A 22,869-nucleotide genomic window follows, 5' to 3' on the forward strand; every position below is an offset into this window, starting at 1 on the left:
AAAAAGTAGAAAAAAAGAATAAAACGGCACAAACATGTCAGAATTCCTCCACACCACTAGGGGGAGTTTGATACCAGGTGATATCAGCCAAATGCTGCAGAAGAGGAGAGAAGCTAATTTACTCCAAAACGTTCCTACAAACTCACAAATGTTGAGATGAATCTCAGAGTTTTATCGGAAAAACAACCGGAAATTTCTGAGTTTGACATTTTTTTTTACATTTGCCAGAAAAAATACATAAAAATGTTGAGATGAATCTCAGGAATTTTCCCCAAAAATAAATTTGCTAGGAAATGTTTCAAGTTTTGAGATTAATTTCGGTCCATATAGGGGAAAATATAGAATATTTAGAGTTTCAAAAGTTACAAATTTGCTACCAAAATTTTCAGACTAATCTCAGAATTTTTCTAGACAAACTTGGAAATTTCTGAGTTTGAAAAGTTTAAAAAATTGTTAGAAAAAAACCTGAAATGTTGAGAAGAAAAATGTTCAGTTCATTCAAACAGTTTTCAGCTCCTGATGATTCCTGATGGATGATCCGGAATGTTGGGAGAGAATCTGAGACATTATTGGGAAAAATTCACCCAGACGGCATTTAGGATCTGACTTTGACTAGACCATCAAACCTTCACCAGAGACAGGATATAATAACTACTCCATCCCTCCATCCTCTCCTCCTCCTCTCACGTCTCGCCTTCCAGCTCTAATAGACCTGAGGATCTGTGGTGTCATCATGTGACCTGCAGCCGCTTCGCTCTTTGTTTGTTTGTTTGTTTGTTTGTTTGTCCTGAGCTGAAATTACAGACGTGGAGGAATCAGAGAATCAGAGAATCAACATTTGGCTTCAGGGGAAGATGAACATCAGCTGCGCTGCAGGCGCGCCGGAATAAAGGTGTATAAATTATTACGTTTCTGTGTTAAACAGCTGTTTGTTTGTAAATATGTAAAAGACGTGATTCATAACAGAATTATGCTTAAAATGTGAAATTTAGGTTATTTAGTCAATCTTAAAAGAAAAAACATGGCTGTTCATTTTGTAGTCATGTTTTCATCATTTCATTCATTGGTTTATAAATAAAAACTAAACTAAAAATTTAGTTTGCAACCTAAATATTCACTAAACTGAATTTTTATTTAGGTTTTCCTGGATATCAACAAGTGAATTTGAATATTAGCAAAATGTCTGAGCTAAATATTTAGCTTACAGACTAAACGTTACTTAGGCTAAACTACATAGCTTAAATTCAAATATTTAGCTTGCTAGCTCCATGTTTACTTTGCTAGCTAAATATTTAGCTTGCTAACTACATGCTTACTTTGCTAGCTAAATATTTAGCTTCCCAACTCCATATTTACTTTGCTAGCTAAATATTTAGCTTCCCAACTCCATATTTACTTTGCTAGCTAAATATTTAGCTTGCTAGCTCCATGTTTACTTTGCTAGCTAAATATTTAGCTTCCCAACTCCATATTTACTTTGCTAGCTAAATATTTAGCTTGCTAACTCCATGCTTACTTTGCTAGCTAAATATTTAGCTTCCCAACTCCATATTTACTTTGCTAGCTAAATATTTAGCTTGCTAGCTCCATGTTTACTTTGCTAGCTAAATATTTAGCTTGCTAACTCCATGTTTACTTTGCTAGCTAAATATTTAGCTTCCCAACTCCATATTTACTTTGCTAGCTAAATATTTAGCTTGCTAACTCCATGTTTACTTTGCTAGCTAAATATTTAGCTTCCCAACTCCATATTTACTTTGCTAGCTAAATATTTAGCTTGCTAACTCCATGCTTACTTTGCTAGCTAAATATTTAGCTTCCCAACTCCATATTTATTTTGCTAGCTAAATATTTAGCTTTCTAGGTAAATGTAGCCAGAAGCTAAATGTTTAGTGTGTCTGAAGCTGTTGGATGATTCCTCAGGTCGGTTTTCCGCCTCTCTGCTGCAGACGGGCAGCTGTCAATCATCTGACGTGTGATTATGACCCTCAGCTCTGACACGCTGAGCGGATGCTGCGCCGCAAAACCAATTCATGTCTCATCAGCAGCTCATAAACAGTCCATCGATATCCGGCTGATCACAACAAGCCGGCGCTGTGAGGGAGCCGCGGCTCGAATCAAATATTTATTATCAAGGAGCTTTTAGTTTGGGAACAAGATCCATCGGTAAAACCTCTGGAGCAGAAATCAGAATCAGAGGCTGAGAGACATAAAACATGAGGAGGAGAGACTTCACCTGCAAACTGAGAGAAAAGAAAAAAATTAAACTACAACAGATAGAAAACGGATGGATGATGGATGGATGGATGGATGGATGATGGATGGATGGATGGATGGATGATGGATGGATGGATGATGGATGGATGAATGATGGATGGATGATGGACGGATGGATGGATGATGGATGGATGATGGATGGATGGATGGATGGATGATGGATGGATGGATGGATGGATGATGGATGGATGGATGGATGGATGATGGATGGATGGATGATGGATGGATGAATGATGGATGGATGATGGACGGATGGATGGATGATGGATGGATGATGGATGGATGAATGATGGATGGATGATGGACGGATGGATGGATGATGGATGGATGATGGATGGATGGATGGATGGATGATGGATGGATGGATGGATGGATGATGGATGGATGGATGGATGGATGATGGATGGATGGATGATGGATGGATGAATGATGGATGGATGATGGACGGATGGATGGATGATGGATGGATGATGGATGGATGGATGGATGGATGATGGATGGATGGATGGATGGATGATGGATGGATGGATGATGGATGGATGAATGATGGATGGATGATGGACGGATGGATGGATGATGGATGGATGATGGATGGATGAATGATGGATGGATGATGGACGGATGGATGGATGGATGATGGATGGATGGATGATGGATGGATGATGGATGGATGATGGATGGATGGATGGATGGATGATGGATGGATGGATGGATGGATGATGGATGGATGGATGATGGATGGATGATGGATGGATGATGGATGGATGAATGATGGATGGATGATGGACGGATGGATGGATGATGGACGGATGGATGGATGGATGGATGGATGGATGGATGATGGATGGATGGATGGATGATGGATGGATGAATGATGGATGGATGATGGACGGATGGATGGATGATGGATGGATGATGGATGGATGAATGATGGATGGATGATGGACGGATGGATGGATGATGGACGGATGGATGGATGGATGATGGATGGATGATGGACGGATGGATGGATGATGGATGGATGGATGATGGATGGATGGATGGATGATGGATGGATGGATGATGGACGGATGGATGGATGATGGATGGATGATGGACGGATGGATGGATGGATGGATGGATGGATGATGGATGGATGACGGATGGATGGATGGATGGATGATGGATGGATGGATGGATGGATGGATGGATGATGGATGGATGGATGGATGATGGACGGATGGATGGATGATGGATGGATGATGGACGGATGGATGGATGGATGATGGATGGATGGATGGATGGATGATGGATGGATGACGGATGGATGGATGGATGGATGGATGGATGGATGGATGGATGGATGGATGATGGATGGATGATGGATGGATGGATGGATGGATGATGGATGGATGATGGACGGATGGATGGATGGATGATGGATGGATGGATGATGGATGGATGGATGGATCAATGGATGATGGATGGATGATGAATGGATGGATGATGGATGGATCAATGGATGATGGATGGATGGATGGATGGATGGATGGATGATGGATGGTGGATCAATGGATGATGGATGGATGATGAATGGATGGATGGATGGATGATGGATGGATGGATGGATGGATGATGGATGGATGGATGGATGGATGATGGATGGATGGATGATGGATGGATGAATGATGGATGGATGATGGACGGATGGATGGATGATGGATGGATGATGGATGGATGAATGATGGATGGATGATGGACGGATGGATGGATGGATGATGGATGGATGGATGATGGATGGATGATGGATGGATGATGGATGGATGGATGGATGGATGATGGATGGATGATGGATGGATGATGGATGGATGGATGATGGATGGATGATGGATGGATGGATGGATGATGGACGGATGGATGGATGGATGGATGGATGGATGGATGATGGATGGATGGATGGATGATGGATGGATGATGATGGATGGATGATGGATGGATGGATGGATGATGGATGGATGGATGGATGGATGATGGATGGATGGATGATGGATGGATGATGGATGGATGATGGATGGATGAATGATGGATGGATGATGGACGGATGGATGGATGATGGACGGATGGATGGATGGATGGATGGATGGATGGATGATGGATGGATGGATGGATGATGGATGGATGAATGATGGATGGATGATGGACGGATGGATGGATGATGGATGGATGATGGATGGATGAATGATGGATGGATGATGGACGGATGGATGGATGATGGACGGATGGATGGATGGATGATGGATGGATGATGGACGGATGGATGGATGATGGATGGATGGATGATGGATGGATGGATGGATGGATGGATGATGGATGGATGGATGGATGATGGATGGATGGATGATGGACGGATGGATGGATGATGGATGGATGATGGACGGATGGATGGATGGATGATGGATGGATGGATGGATGGATGATGGATGGATGACGGATGGATGGATGGATGGATGATGGATGGATGGATGGATGGATGGATGGATGATGGATGGATGGATGGATGATGGACGGATGGATGGATGATGGATGGATGATGGACGGATGGATGGATGGATGATGGATGGATGGATGGATGGATGATGGATGGATGATGGATGGATGATGGACGGATGGATGGATGGATGATGGATGGATGGATGATGGATGGATGGATGGATCAATGGATGATGGATGGATGATGGATGGATGGATGGATGGATGGATGATGGATGGATGATGGATGGATGGATGATGGATGGATGGATGGATGATGGATGGATGGATGGATGGATGGATGGATGATGGATGGTGGATCAATGGATGATGGATGGATGATGAATGGATGGATGATGGATGGATCAATGGATGATGGATGGATGGATGGATGGATGGATGGATGATGGATGGTGGATCAATGGATGATGGATGGATGATGAATGGATGGATGGATGGATGGATGATGAATGGATGGATGATGAATGGATGGATGGATGGATGATGAATGGATGGATGGATGGATGGATGATGAATGGATGGATGATGAATGGATGGATGGATGGATGGATGGATGGATGATGGATGGATGATGAATGGATGGATGATGGATGGATCAATGGATGATGGATGGATGGATGGATGGATGGATGATGGATGGATGATGAATGGATGGATGATGGATGGATCAATGGATGATGGATGGATGATGAATGGATGGATGATGGATGGATCAATGGATGATGGATGGATGGATGGATGGATGGATGATGGATGGATGGATGGATGGATGGATGATGGATGGATGATGAATGGATGGATGATGAATGGATGGATGGATGGATGGATGGATGGATGGATGATGGATGGATGATGAATGGATGGATGATGGATGGATCAATGGATGATGGATGGATGATGAATGGATGGATGATGGATGGATCAATGGATGATGGATGGATGGATGGATGATGGATGGTGGATCAATGGATGATGGATGGATGATGAATGGATGGATGATGGATGGATGATGGATGGATGGATGATGAATGGATGGATGATGAATGGATGGATGATGGATGGATCAATGGATGATGGATGGATGGATGGATGGATGGATGGATGATGGATGGATGATGAATGGATGGATGATGGATGGATCAATGGATGAATGGATGGATGGATGGATGATGGATGGATGATGAATGGATGGATGATGGATGGATCAATGGATGATGGATGGATGGATGGATGGATGGATGGATGGATGATGGATGGTGGATCAATGGATGATGGATGGATGATGAATGGATGGATGATGGATGGATCAATGGATGATGGATGGATGATGAATGGATGGATGATGGATGGATCAATGGATGATGGATGGATGATGAATGGATGGATGATGGATGGATGGATGGATGATGAATGGATGGATGATGGATGGATCAATGGATGATGGATGGATGATGAATGGATGGATGATGGATGGATCAATGGATGATGGATGGATGATGAATGGATGGATGATGGATGGATCAATGGATGATGGATGGATGATGAATGGATGGATGATGGATGGATCAATGGATGATGGATGGATGATGAATGGATGGATGGATGATGGATGGTGGATCAATGGATGATGGATGGATGATGAATGGATGGATGATGGATGGATCAATGGATGATGGATGGATGGATGATGGATGGATGGATGGATGATGGATGGTGGATGAATGGATGGATGATGGATGGATCAATGGATGATGGATGGATCAATGGATGATGGATGGATGATGAATGGATGGATGATGGATGGATCAATGGATGATGGATGGATGATGAATGGATGGATGATGGATGGTGGATCAATGGATGATGGATGGATGATGAATGGATGGATGATGGATGGATCAATGGATGATGGATGGATGATGAATGGATGGATGATGGATGGATCAATGGATGATGGATGGATGGATGATGGATGGATGGATGGATGATGGATGGATGATGAATGGATGGATGATGGATGGATCAATGGATGATGGATGGATGATGAATGGATGGATGATGGATGGATCAATGGATGATGGATGGATGGATGGATGGATGGATGGATGGATGGATGGATGATGGATGGATGATGAATGGATGGATGATGAATGGATGGATGGATGGATGGATGGATGGATGGATGGATGGATGGATGGATGGATGATGGATGGATGATGAATGGATGGATGATGGATGGATGGATGATGGATGGATCAATGGATGATGGATGGATGGATGGATGATGGATGGTGGATCAATGGATGATGGATGGATGATGAATGGATGGATGATGGATGGATGATGGATGGATGGATGATGAATGGATGGATGATGAATGGATGGATGATGGATGGATCAATGGATGATGGATGGATGGATGGATGGATGGATGGATGGATGGATGATGGATGGATGATGAATGGATGGATGATGGATGGATCAATGGATGAATGGATGGATGGATGGATGATGGATGGATGATGAATGGATGGATGATGGATGGATCAATGGATGATGGATGGATGGATGGATGGATGGATGGATGATGGATGGTGGATCAATGGATGATGGATGGATGATGAATGGATGGATGATGGATGGATGGATGGATGATGGATGGTGGATCAATGGATGATGGATGGATGATGGATGGATCAATGGATGATGGATGGATGATGAATGGATGGATGATGGATGGATCAATGGATGATGGATGGATGATGAATGGATGGATGATGGATGGATCAATGGATGATGGATGGATGATGAATGGATGGATGATGGATGGATCAATGGATGATGGATGGATGGATGGATGGATGGATGGATGGATGGATGGATGGATGGATGGATGGATGATGGATGGATGATGAATGGATGGATGATGAATGGATGGATGGATGATGGATGGATGATGAATGGATGGATGATGGATGGATCAATGGATGATGGATGGATGATGAATGGATGGATGATGGATGGATCAATGGATGATGGATGGATGATGAATGGATGGATGATGGATGGATCAATGGATGATGGATGGATGATGAATGGATGGATGGATGGATGGATGGATGGATGGATGGATGGATGATGGATGGATGATGAATGGATGGATGATGAATGGATGGATGGATGGATGGATGGATGGATGGATGGATGGATGATGGATGGATGATGAATGGATGGATGATGGATGGATGATGGATGGATGGATGATGGATGGATCAATGGATGATGGATGGATGGATGGATGATGGATGGTGGATCAATGGATGATGGATGGATGATGAATGGATGGATGATGGATGGATGATGGATGGATGGATGATGAATGGATGGATGATGAATGGATGGATGATGGATGGATCAATGGATGATGGATGGATGGATGGATGGATGGATGGATGGATGATGGATGGATGATGAATGGATGGATGATGGATGGATCAATGGATGAATGGATGGATGGATGGATGATGGATGGATGATGAATGGATGGATGATGGATGGATCAATGGATGATGGATGGATGGATGGATGGATGGATGGATGATGGATGGTGGATCAATGGATGATGGATGGATGATGAATGGATGGATGATGGATGGATGGATGGATGATGGATGGATGATGAATGGATGGATGATGGATGGATCAATGGATGATGGATGGATGATGAATGGATGGATGATGGATGGATCAATGGATGATGGATGGATGATGAATGGATGGATGATGGATGGATCAATGGATGATGGATGGATGGATGGATGGATGGATGGATGATGGATGGTGGATCAATGGATGATGGATGGATGATGAATGGATGGATGATGGATGGATCAATGGATGATGGATGGATGATGAATGGATGGATGATGGATGGATCAATGGATGATGGATGGATGGATGATGGATGGATGGATGGATGATGGATGGTGGATGAATGGATGGATGATGGATGGATCAATGGATGATGGATGGATCAATGGATGATGGATGGATGATGAATGGATGGATGATGGATGGATCAATGGATGATGGATGGATGATGAATGGATGGATGATGGATGGTGGATCAATGGATGATGGATGGATGATGAATGGATGGATGATGGATGGATCAATGGATGATGGATGGATGATGAATGGATGGATGATGGATGGATCAATGGATGATGGATGGATGGATGATGGATGGATGGATGGATGATGGATGGTGGATGAATGGATGGATGATGGATGGATCAATGGATGATGGATGGATGATGAATGGATGGATGATGGATGGATCAATGGATGATGGATGGATGGATGGATGATGGATGATGGATGGATCAATGGATGATGGATGGATGGATGATGGATGGATCAATGGATGATGGATGGATGGATGATGGATGGATGGATGGATGATGGATGGTGGATGAATGGATGGATGATGGATGGATCAATGGATGATGGATGGATGGATGGATGGATGGATGGATGGATGGATGGATGATGGATGGATGATGAATGGATGGATGATGGATGGATCAATGGATGATGGATGGATGGATGGATGGATGATGGATGGATCAATGGATGATGGATGATGAATGGATGGATGATGGATGGATCAATGGATGATGGATGGATGGATGATGGATGGATGGATGGATGATGGATGGTGGATGAATGGATGGATGGATGATGGATGGATCAATGGATGATGGATGGATGGATGGATGGATGGATGGATGGATGGATGATGGATGGATGATGAATGGATGGATGATGGATGGATCAATGGATGATGGATGGATGGATGGATGGATGGATGGATGATGGATGGATCAATGGATGATGGATGGATGGATGGATGGATGATGGATGGATGGATGGATGATGGATGGATGATGAATGGATGGATGATGGATGGATGATGAATGGATGGATGGATGATGGATGGTGGATGGATGATGGATGATGGATGGATCAATGGATGATGAATGGATGGATGGATGATGGATGGTGGATGGATGATGGATGATGGATGATGGATGGATGATGAATGGATGGATGGATGATGGATGGTGGATGGATGATGGATGATGGATGGATGATGAATGGATGGATGGATGATGGATGGTGGATGGATGATGGATGATGGATGGATGATGAATGGATGGATGGATGATGGATGGATGATGGTTTAATGTTTAATCAGTAAATAACTTCACAGCTGCAGTTCCCCTGCTGGCCTGCGGTGTCGCTGTTTCCCATCATTCTGGTTTTTCTCTCCTCATTCATTTCGTGTTAAACTTTAACTCTTTGTGATCTGAGCAGATAAATCTCCTGTTTCTTGATCTCCTCTTCGCTCTTTGTGCCTCATTTATGTTTCCTTCGATTCTTCCTGAGGATTAAGGAGAATCTGGAGGCTCCGATGCTGACAGGCCGCTCCGGGAGAAACAGCAGAAGAAGAAGAGACAACGACTTTAAACCGTTAGCGCGAATAAAGACCTCAGGACGGAAAACACACATTTAAAACACTATTTAACTGGTTTTATCCTAGGAGCCATTTTGACTTCAGTTGTGCTATTTTATTTTTTATTTGATTTGATTTTAAAATAAAATAATTTCCAACTTAATAAAAAGAAAATCAGCTTTCAGCAGCTATCGTAGCTTTAGCTGCTCAGAGCTAAAACAACATGAAAACCTGCTGGCTCCTGTAAACCAGGACTGAAAACATAAAGGTCAAAGTTCAGCCCGAACATTTTAAATGTGCAGCTTCATGTTGCTTCACACATAAACGATCAGATTTAATTCCTGTTCATTTCGTTTAAACCTGTAATATTTTGTTGGGATGAGGAGATGAAATCCGTGAGCAGCTGCTCCACTTCCCAGAATTCCTGACTGAGGGGAAAATTCCTTCCTGGATAAAAAGCCTCCCGTCGCATCAACTGATGAAAGGAATCAAAGGGAAGCAGATGAGAAGAAACGGCTCCAGATTTGCTGCATAAGTCATTTTTGATCAATATGTTAATAAAGTTTCTGTGAGGCCTGAAACAGACGAGGCCTCGTCTGACCGCGCAGGAACCGGCTGGGGTCAGCAGGTTCACAGCCAAAATGTTCTGGTTCATATGGAGACAAACCAGAGACGCTGCAGCTTCTGGACATTTGTCCTTCACAGCTTTACGTACGTGTCCGTCTTAGCTAGCAGCTACATTAGCTGAGCTAATTTAGCTCGTTCAGCAGTAAATATGTCTGATATTTGTCTTAGTATTTCACAGAGGTGCGTAGAAAAGTCGAAACCTGTAACTGAGTAACAGTTATAACGTGTTTATAACGTTTATAAAGTTTATAATGTTCAGGTCAGAGGTGACAGCTAGCTGTAGGCTTGTGGCTTGGTTTGTTTGTTGTTGTTGTCATAGCAACTCCATAGCAACTGCCTACCGGTTATAAAGTGACGTCACGTGAGAACTTTGTCAGCTGGACTTTTCTTCTTTAACTCGTCACCTTTGACCTTTGCCTGGACGAACCGGGTAACTTCTCTGCTCTCAGCTCCATCCGAACACACGATCCCAGAAATCCCAGAAATCCCAGAAATCCCGGCGTCTCAGCCGCCGCTGGTCGTCCTGATCCCGCTCTGAGCCGCAGCGCCGCTTGATAATTGAACAGTAAAGCAGGAGCGTTTGACGTTCTGACAGCGCTGCGGTTCTAAAGTCGGGGGTCGGGGCCCCGGTGCGGCGCGGCCCTGCTGAATCAAAGCCCGTCTGGGGGATTTGGCCCCGGCCGGTTTCAATTCCCACCTGAGGGACTGACGGCTTCTGACACCATGTCGATACTTTCTCTCTCCAGCTGCGCTGAATCCCAGCAGCGCTGCTCTTAACTACCCCTCCAACTCTTCCTCCTCCTCTTCCTCCTCAACTTTAAAAACAAACTCCAGCTTGTCGGCGCTAAGCTCACACGTTGTCCCGGTTTTGATCTCCATTCGCTCTGCGCTTAACATCGACTTTCCTTCTTATTTTAGTTTAAATGCTGAAGCCGGAGGACTTTTTGTCCCGTGTTCAATAAGCGCCGCACTTTCCCAGGATTACAGGGAACTTAGAGGAACTTAGCAGGTCGGAGGCTTTGAAGCTGCTGCTGCTGCTGCAGGAGGAGATGAAGGAATGAACTTCTCTCAACTGCAGGGATGAAGGAGGCCAGTGGGAAACGCTCAGTTTAAATATGAAACATTAAAAACATGAAAGTTTAACATCTCTGCTTTCTGTTCAACTGCCTTCAGGGCCTTTTTTTCCAGCTGGAAATAAAAATACTTTCAGGTTACTACACTGCTTAGTTAGCTAGATAGCTAGCTTTTTTTCCAAATTATCCGTTTTAAATTAAATTTTAAATGATCAGATTGTCAGCATTATGAATCCTTAATGAGTGCATGGCAGCTAGCAAGCTAAACGGCTTTATGCCAAACTAGCTAGATTGATGAACTAGTTATTTCATTAGCTAAACACATTTAAATATGATAAATTTGCCATTAATGGAGTCTAGTTAGCATGCTAACTTTATGGCTTAGCAGTCTAGGTGGCTATCAAGCTAAATTAACTTTTTGGCAAAGTAGCTAACTAGTTAATTTGCTGAGCTAGCCATTTATCTAGCTACACATATTTCACCATGATAAATTTGCTATTATTGGAGATTAGTTAGCATGCTAAATTTATATAGCTCAGCAATCTGGCTAGGTGGCAAGCTAAATTAACTTTTTGGCACATTGATTAACTAGCTAGATTGCTAAGTATTTAACCAGCTAAGTAAGTTACACCATGACAAATTCAACATTACCAGAGTCTAGTTAGCATGCTACAGTTAGCTAAATAGCTTTAGCAAACTGGCTACCTAGCTATTTAACTAGCTAAACACATCAAGATAGGGAGCTAACTAATGCTAGCTTTCAGGTGAAATTCAACAGAAAAGTTTAAACATCTGAACCGACGATCCTAAATCAGAGTAAAAACATAGAAAACCGAACATAGACCCATTTAAACAAAACTTTAAAGCTGCTGTTCAGTAACTGGGTCGTGTCAATCAGAACAGAACTAAACTCTGCAGTTTTTCTCACATCCAGCTGTGAGATCGTATTGATCTGAAGCCTCTGTGGTTAATCTGTTTGTATCTGAGGGGGAAAAGCTACTTTTTGGGAAACTCAATAATGGAGAAATACAGAAAATAAACAAGTCAAACCTGAAACCAGAGGAAAACGAGACGCTGAAGCAAAAAGTTTGAGATTATAGTTGAATACAAAGCGGTGAGAAAGTATTTACACCCTCAGGTTCCTTTAATAATCATCCCTCCGTCACGATGACAAACTTCAGCTGCGTTTTCCCCTCAGACCAATCAGAAGACCCCACTAATTGCTCCGACCTTTGACCTCCTGCTTCGTTTATCTCGCCTGCTCAGTATTTCAGTCTTTCATTTGTCGGTTTTCCTGCAGGATCTCCTCCGTCTCCAGCCTTCAGTCAGTTTCCAGTCAGGCTATCGATCGTATTGATCAGCTTCACCTTTTTTCTCATCATTTCTTGTCTGACGGTTTTGAAACAACCTTTGAAAAGAGTTTTGATCTCTGGACAAGTTTCCAGCTGTTTGATTGTTTCCTGACAAAAAACCCCAAAACTTTTAACTGAGAAACCAAACAAGAAGCGGCTAAATGAACAGAACCTGGTAGAAAATGTTGGACAAACGTCTTAAAATGAAAGATTCATGAAAAGAGAGCAAAGCTCTGAGTTTTCTCATTAAAATGATCTGAATTATTCCTGAGCCGATCGGATCAATTCTCCGGTTCTGTCCAGGATTTAGACGGAGAAAACGTCAATAAAGTGTCGGGTATGTGAGCAAATGAACCGTTATTCAGGGATTCCGTTTCAACTTCAATATGGAATAATAAAGCTGGAAAAAATCAAACTACCTGAACTGATTCTTTTTATCCATAATCAGCTGAAATTACTCCATCTGTCCACTGATTTCTCTTTATTTTTACTTTTATTTTTGCTTTTTTCCTGTTCATGACATCATTTGCTTTGCTTTAAACCCGTTCCCCTCCTCACCTGTTGGGGGCGCTGCACCAAGAAATACTGAAAGGAACGACAGAAAAACCTCAACTTCCTTCTTCACCAAATGTAAACAAAAACGGAGTAGCATCAGATTTTGGCAATTGTAGGATTTGATTTTAAAAAAAAGAGAAAAAAAAGCTATTTCTCCTGCTAGCGCTAGGCTAACATGTAACATGTTTATTTTGGTCCACTTCCTGTTTTTGGAGCGGTCTCTGGGTTTTCACATCTGCATTCGAACTGCACCAGAGTTCACTTCAACCGAACCCAGGAGGTTTACAGGCAGACTGGCTTTTGCTTTTTCCAGAGTTCGATTGTGAATTCACGGCTCGCCAAATGAACCGGACTTTCTAGGCAAACGGACTGGAGTTGGATTAAAGCTAACAGGGCTGGTGTGAATGAAGCCTCAATGCCGTCAATGTGAAGTCCAGACAGACAGGAAAATCCAAGTAGTGCTTTTAAATTTCTCCACAGGGTGCCTGTTTGCTGGGTCTCCAATCTTCTGCTCCCAGCAGGCAGCATTTCCCCCTGACGGGATAAAACGCCACAAAAATATCTGCTGAAATTTGACTTCATCTCTTGTTTACCTTCAGTCAAAGGAGACGCCAACATCTTGCTCTGAACCGACGGCGTCCAGATACAAACCCCAAAGTTTACAGATGAACTGAAAGCGGAAATTAAACTTTAAAAAACTAAATAAATCAACAAGTAAAACAGAGACACAAACTGTAGTTTCATCTACGACTTTATTAAACATCAAATCACGTTACGACACGACGCACTGATCAGATTTCAGCAGCTGTGGAGCGAAGCTCATAAACATGCATCACGTCACACGACATCAACACGACTTTCACTGTAAACAACCAGAGAATCGCCGATTTCTGCGGATCAGAACTTGGCAAAGCAGAAGCTCTGCTGCTCCCGGTTCTTCCGCTCGGACGCTCCGATCCGCCGCCGCTCCTTACTTACTTCTCCGCCTCCCGTATTTCTCTCACCCGTCTTTCCCCCCGGGAGGCGCAGCGGACATATTTCCTCAAAACTGCTAAGAGAGTGTTTCAGACGGGAGAGATTAAGATCTCACAGCTGTCAGGTCGCCTCACAAACTCCTCCGATCAGAAGAGCTTTTCCTCCTCGCGGAGGCGGAGAAGCTGTGAAAAGCTTTGACACACAAACCGCTTCTAGGTACGACTCTATAGATCTACACGTAGAGAGTTTCCTCTGAATGAAACTCGGAGCGCTAAAAGCTTGACGACATTTTACAGCAGGAAGCCGAATAGAAAGTTCACCACAAAACGATGAAAAGAAAGAAAAAGAAAAAGGTTTAAAATGGTGCAAAATGTACAAATTTCACCAGATGATCATGCAACAGAACTGGATTCACAAAATGTTTGAAACGTTTTTCACCTGAAATAATCGTTAAATTTGATGTTTCACAACATTTTGGGTCAAAGTTTCACTTTTTCACTTTTTACAGGAAAAAAACTGCAACAGATTTTCAAAGGTAAAAAAAAAGTAATAATTAGGAGAAATTTGGAAACGTTCAGTTAACGAGTTTAGAATAAAAAAAATAAATAAAAAAAACTAAAAATCTGAATTGATTGAAACATTTTCCGGTTTTTCTGAACCAACTAAAGTTCTGGTGAATTATTAAAGCAGCGGTTCTGAAACGCTTCAGATCAAATCCCAGAATCTTTTCTGTTACTGTATAATTGAAGAATAAAATATTATCGATATTTACTCCTTTTCTGTAGAATCCAACATGGCCGCCTGGCTAACTCTCATGCTGGTCATGTTGTTAACATGCTGCTGTTCCTGATCTGGGATTTCAATGTCGTCAGGCTCAAACCTTCACCACCAGGCGTACCACCGGCGGCCCGTGCACCACAGCTTGAGAACCAGGTAGATAAAGGAACTAATAAAAGCTTTAAACCTGGAAGTTTGGAAAACTTTGAAGCTTTTTTCTGGACAGTTTTAGGTGGAAAAAGTTCAGAAAGTAAATAAAGTTTAATCTTCGCTTTAGAGACGAAATTTAACAAAATAAAACATTTAAATTTCCATCCGTCCTTCAGTCAGTTCACGTTTCAAATAAAAACTTTTTTACTGCGACAGGAAGCGACAAGCGGGACGAGACGGTCGCCACGGAAACGGCAGGAAGAGAAATAATCTGACAGGAACACGAGATTAAACTCAAACTCAGATTACAGGAAAAATCATTTTACATCGTTTCACACACACACACACACACACACACACACACACACACACACACACACACACACACACACACACACACACACACACACACACACACGATGGAAACAGAAACGGATCCAGAATGTCGACAGTTTTATGGTGAGAAACTTTGATTGGAACAGAAACTAAATAAAAACTTTAAATAAACAGCAGCAAATAAATATGAACAGAAAAAAAACTGAACTTCCTTCAACATTATCAACTGTAGCCAGACCTGGACCCGAGTTTGGGTTTGGACCTCACTGAGCAGACAGGTCTACGGGAGAACATTAGTGCCAAATGGGGAAAAAAAAAAAAAAGACTTTTCTCTCAGATTCCTGATGGTGCAGAAATGACTCAAACAAATTTAACTCTGAGAAAAATGTCTGTTTTACTCAAAATTCAGAATTTTGAATAAAAAGTCAACTTTCAAAAACAGAATTTTCAAAAAAGAAATAATTCTGAGGAAAAAAAACATCTCAATTTTCAGGTGAAAAAAAAAAATCAGAATTCTGAGAAAAAAGTCAACAAAAAAAGAAAAAAGAATCCCCCCTCCAAAAAAAATGTAAGAAAAAATGTCTGAATTTTCAGGAAAAAATTGAGAATTTTCAGAAAATTAAAGAATTCTGAAAACGTCAGAATACTTTTTTCTTCTTTTTTTGGCACCAATCATCTTCCGTAGATCTTCTCTACATTCAGAAACGTATCCGTTTGTTTTCCATCAGAACCGTCAGTAGAACCCGTGTGCGGTCCAAACCGTGGCTCAGGCCCAGGTTGCGGGCCCGGCCCGGTCACACCATGAAGCGGTGCTCCTTGCCGTCGTGGGCCATCAGGATCACGTTGCGGTTGGAGGTCCAGATGAGGCGGGCCAGCTTCAGGTGGTTCTGGGAGCCGGGCGAGGCGGGCTGGACCGGAGGAACCTGGTAGGTCTTGATGCAGCGCAGCTGCGGCGCCGAGTTCAGCATCCCGATGCTGCCCAGCAGGCTGGTGTTCATCTGGGGACCGACAGCAAACCGTCACCAACAGAACCTGGCAGAACCTGGCAGAACCTCACAGAACCTGGCAGAACCTTCTACCAGTAAAGTTTCTTCACTTTCTGAATTTTCTGGATTCGCAACAAAAAGATTAAATTTTGTTGTGAGTTTTGTTGTGAATTAGCCGAATTAAAAGAACCAGAACCAGAACCAGAGCTGATCCTGGTTGGTTCTGGTTCTGGTTCAACTATATAAACTGGGAATGGAGCCGATTCCAGTTTGAACCCAGTAAGATCTGTGGAACCAGGAAGAGGCTGAAACTGGACCAGTTCAGATTCTGAAGGAGAAAAAAACATGGAGGAGAAACTGGACCCCCCCCAAACCCCCCCAACACACACACACACACACACACACACACACACACACACACACACACACACACACACACACACACACACACACACACACACACAGTAATGGTATTACTGTAAGCATAAACCACTGTGAGCGCCGGCAGGACGGCTGCTGTGGTAATTAGCAGGCAGACGCTTTGTCGGTGTGTGTGTGTGTGTGTGTGTGTGTGTGTGTGTGTGTGTGGCCATGTCAGAGGTCGTAAAGACCTTTCATTTAAAACAACAGTTCTGGGAAGAGCAGGGAGGCGTCTCTGTTCATTATTCACACGTGTTGCTGCTCGTCCAGGAAACCGTCTGCTGAACGTCTAAAGGTCTGAAATCTCCAGGATTCCCGTCTGCCGCCAACGACGACGTCTGATGGACCTGATCAAACTCTGAGGTCAGAGGTCACAATGAGGCTTTACCTGCCAGAAGCAGATGTGGCTGTCGGCGTTGGAGTAGGTGGCCAGGTAGCGGCCGTCAGGCGCGAACGACACGGCCGTTATCGGACCTTTGTGGCCGTGGATGTTCTGCGGGGGAAAACAGCAGACCTTTCAGAATAAAAGCCTGGATGTGACTTCATAAAGCGGAACATTTAAAGCTGCAGAAACCTGTTTGAATCAGCAGCTGTTATAATTATTGGACCAAAGCAGATTTAATTATCATGAGGCTTCAAGTCTGAACTCAACTGAGGAGAAAACATTGAGAAACAATGACTGAACTTTTGAAATGTCAAAAATCTTCCTATTATTTTTCTGCTTGTATTTCCAGCATCCTGGTCGTCAGAAACTTCAATCTGATGAAACTGAAATAAATCCAGCTCATCAGTTTGGTGCAGAACCGAACATTTGGCTCCGTTCTTCTAACTTGCTAATATGCTAATAGCAGAGCTAATCTTTCAGCTAATCTTCAAAACCTTTATTTTCCCCTAAATACATTTTTACAGGTGAATTTTACTTTCCTCAAGTTGTAGACGTTTAACAAACTGTCAGGTTTTCCTCATGTGTGCGATCAGGACGCTAACTTCGGAGCGCTATGATGCTAATAATGCAGCTAACGTTTTGTTTAGCGTTAGCCTTAAAAAATGCTAAGTGAAATCGACCTCTGGACGGTTCTGCTGCCGGTTTGGGTTTCCTGGACCCGTCTCTGGAGGTCCTGCCAGATTGTTGCTTCTGGGCCAACAGATGCCTCCAGAACTCTGGGGACCGGATCCGGCCGCTGCCACCGCCGCGCCGCGTGTAACGCAATAACCGCTCCCACCAGATGCGGGACGCGTAACGCAATAAAAGCTCCTGCGACTGGGATTACCAACGCTCGCCTCCAGATGAGATTAAGACGGCGCGTCGCCGCGGGCAACCAAATAATAACCAGGAGATCAGAAACCTCATATTTTCACTCCCTGGTTTCATGTGAGGAAACCTGATTAGATTCCAGCAGAGGGACGGACAACATGGAGGACGGAGTCCTGCTGGGTCCTGGAGGGAACCGGGACCAGAACACATCCTGAACCGGGTCAGGATGTACTGAAGGACACAGAGCGGCGGGTCGGAACCATGAGGAGAACCAGGATCCATCAGCTACACACTGACTGGACAGACACATTTTGTTTATTACTGTAAAAAAGTCTAAGTTAAAAGTGATTCTTCAGATGCAGGATTTATTTACATACAAACGTTTCCTGGTTATTAAATTTCAGTTAAATTAAAATATAAATACTGTTCTGATCTCAGATGGAAACTAAATGCAATTCATTCATTCAGAATCTTGTATTGATATTGTAGACAGTGATGCGTTTGGCAGGAAAGATGTTCCGTAAGTGTGATTACTGAACTGTAATAAAAAACTAAAACATTCGACATCCTGACGCGTTTAAATGTTTCTAAAACACAAACGTTTTGAAATTGTTTTCTTTTCGCTGAAATCAAAGATGAAATTCATTTTCTCAGATGAATCCGCAGCAGCAACGTGAAACTTTGATGCTTCGTATCCATGGTGACCTGCGTGGGGTCAGAGTGTCACAGTGGGCTGCCCACCGAACGACGAGCCAATCAGAGCGCAGCGCGGAAACCACTTCCTGCTTGCAGAGATTTATCTGCTAGCCAGCTATCGCTAGTCAATGCTACCGTTAGCCCTCATGCTAACATTAGCATTAGAGCTAAAGTAAGCATTTTGATTCTGAATGAATTAGCCTTAGCTAATGGAGTAAAATATCTTAGTAGACTTAAGATAAAAGTAACTTACAAATCACTTTCAGCAACACATATGATCTTGTTTTAAGTCAATAATTCTTTAAAACAATTTTTATCAATATTAAGGAATTAATTATTAAAGTTACTTATGATATTTTAAGTGCAGTAAGATATTTGAACTAGAAGCACTGATGCTAATCTCCAGCATCGCAGCGCTGGATAAGTTAGTAGATTTAGTAGAAATGATTAGCGTTCGATGAAAGACTCAGAACTACAGCAAGCAGTTTTCTGGAGCCATGAATTAAAGACCAAACTGCCACCATTGTGATGCTAATGCTGTGTTTGTGTCGTCAGGTGATTCTGCAGGTCGCGGCGCCGCCGGATGACAGGATGCACAAAGCGTCCCAGAGAGAAACAGATGCAGCGGAGAGGGGAGAGATCTGGGCGCCGCGCTCTTTGTGCTCAATTAGCGGAGAGTCTGTTGAAAAGGCAGCTGGACAGAGACACACGGCGAGTGACGCAGCTGACAAAGAGCTGTTCACGGAGGCTGATCAAAGCCGCCGCGGCAGATGGCCACGCAGCGAGCCGCTACGCCGCTACGCTACGGTTGGAAACGCTCCGGCTGAGCGGGATTAGCAGCACCGACTCTTCTTCCTCTGCTCTTCATCACCCAGTCGGACCGGACCGGTTCTGATCCCCTCTGATGAATCCGACTAGGTTAAGAATAAACGCAGACCTCTTTGGAGGTTTGGATTTTCTGAACTGGACTTCTGTGGAGTCTTTACTAGCAGTCAGTGTCTTCCTGTGTGAACAGCTGCAGCTTTAACACACTGACAAAAACTGGAAGTGTAAAAAGTTTCTAACGGAGGATATTTGTGTTTAAGAATGAGCAGCTTTCTGGTACCGAGTTTTTAAAAGTCACTAGAACTTCTCATTTAAAAAATGATACGTTTTTGGAACTTACAAAGCTTCAGGAGCAGCTTTTAAAAATCTTATTTAAATTGTATAGTGTGTTGGTATAGTGCTTTAGCATTAGCTTAATTACCTAGCTGAAATAGCACTTCAGCAATAGCTTCCACTGAATACTGTGTTGGTGTAGCGCTTAAGCATTAGCTTCCACTAAAAACAACCTTGATTTAGCACTTTAGTGATAGTTTTGGCTAATTATTGTGTTAGCATAGCATTTAAGCACTAGCATCTGCTAAATACATTGTTGATTTAGCACTTTAGTCGTAGTTTTCACTACATATAATGTTGGTATAAAGTTTTATTGTTAGTTTCCTCTGAGTAATGAGTCAGTATCGTGCTTTAGCATTAGCTTCAGCTAAAAACACTGTTGATGTAGCACTTTAGCATTAGCTTCTGGTAGATATGACATTGGTGCGGCGGTTTAGCATTTGGGGAACTAATGTTTAGCGCTGCTAACGTTTTAGTTAGCGATTCCCACCACAGTTTGGTAACTTCAGTTTTATCACCACAGAAAGATAAAACCTGAGTGTTTAATCTTTTCCATCACAGATCCACAGCTTTCAAAGCAGCCAGAGGATCATCCTGCTGTTTCCACTGAAGACATTATTCAAAGCACCAAGAAGCAGCAGAATCGATAAGATTCAGAATTAATAAAACCTTAAAGATTTTGAACTCTATTAATCAGGACGAAAGCTTTCTGCTTCACTGGAAATAAAACACTTGTAACACACACAGATCCCGCAGGTCCATTGTCTATTAAATGTTAATTAGTGGAAATACCACACAGAACTGTTTCCCAGCCTACACACACACACACACACACACACACACACACACACACACACACACACACACACACACACACACACACACACACACACACACAGAATCAAAGAGATGTGGGCTGAATCGGGCCATGCTGTTTTCAGATATAAATGACCCCCTCCACCAGACTAGACTGCTCAGGTTACTGAAAATCAATACGCAGCAAATTACCAACAAATACACACACACACACACACACACACACACACACCTCGACAGGGAAAACACACAAACAAGGAACAGCTCACAAACTGCGTCTCACACACAATCAAACAGGAACATGATCAACAGAGTCACTGCTTTGTCATTAATCAATTACTGAGAAAAATCCTGGGAAGTTAAACTGTTCTCCTCGTTTCATCAGAGCCGCTGAGCGAATCTTTCATTTTAAAGAACGGAGAGTTTTAGTGGGAACAGAAACATGAAAACAGGTTGAAAGGAAGGAGGGATGGATGGAGGAGTAGAGGGATAGAGGGATGCAGTGAGGTGGAGAGGAAGAAGGAGCAGGTTTGATTCCCGACCCAGAAACTTTGCTACATAAACCCCGCCCCCTTATCTCTGACCACTTCCTGTCTGGTAACTGGATGGATGGATGGATGGATGGATGCTGGTCCAGCTCCTACCTGACATTTCCCCGTGCGAACATCGTAGAGCGCCACTGACCCTTGGCGCGCTCCGACGGCGATGCGATGGCTGCGGTCGCAGTAACCAACCATGTAGAACCTGGGCAAGCGGCAGCGGCGACAACAACAACGTGTAAGACTTAACAACAATGTTTAAGACTTTTTAAGACTTAACAACAATGTTTAAGCCTTTTTAAGACTTAACAACAATATTTAAGCCTTTTTAAGACTTAACAACAATATTTAAGCCTTTTAAAGACTTAACAACAATGTTTAAGCCTTTTTAAGACTTAACAACAATGTTTAAGACTTTTTAAGACTTAACAACAATGTTTAAGACTTTTTAAGACTTAACAACAATGTTTAAGCCTTTTAAAGACTTAACAACAATGTTTAAGCCTTTTTAAGACTTAACAACAATGTTTAAGACTTTTTAAGACTTAACAACAATGTTTAAGACTTTTTTAATACTTAATGTTTAAGCCTTTTTAAGACTTAACAACAATGTTTAAGCCTTTTTAAGACTTAACAACAATGTTTAAGACTTTTTAAGACTTAACAACAATGTTTAAGCCTTTTAAAGACTTAACAACAATGTTTAAGACTTTATGTTTAAGACTTTTTAAAGACTTAACGTTTAAGACATTTTCAAGACTTAACAACAATGTTTAAGACTTTTTAAGACTTAACAACAATGTTTAAGCCTTTTAAAGACTTAACAACAA

General features: G+C 42.6%; 1 protein-coding gene across 4 annotated transcripts in view; it reads right to left on the bottom strand.

Annotated features, from left to right (window-relative positions):
- Nucleotides 1–14,664: 14,664 nt before the first annotated feature.
- Nucleotides 14,665–22,869, bottom strand: part of wdr7 (WD repeat domain 7) — a 67,063-nt gene continuing 58,858 nt past the window's right edge. For all 4 annotated transcript variants that reach the window (XM_081613278.1, XM_081613277.1, XM_081613276.1 and 1 more), the window contains 3 exons: nt 22,145–22,244; nt 17,964–18,068; nt 14,665–17,167 (listed from right to left, as the gene is read on the bottom strand). In XM_081613278.1, the coding sequence (XP_081469404.1) occupies nt 16,964–17,167; nt 17,964–18,068; nt 22,145–22,244 (409 nt within the window). In that variant the 3' untranslated portion in view covers nt 14,665–16,963. The remainder of the gene's footprint in view (nt 17,168–17,963; nt 18,069–22,144; nt 22,245–22,869) is intronic.

The sequence above is a fragment of the Poecilia reticulata genome, chromosome 12 (assembly GCF_904066995.2).
Source record: "Poecilia reticulata chromosome 12, P_reticulata-male-v2, whole genome shotgun sequence".
In the NCBI taxonomy this organism is placed as follows: Eukaryota; Metazoa; Chordata; class Actinopteri; order Cyprinodontiformes; family Poeciliidae; genus Poecilia; species Poecilia reticulata.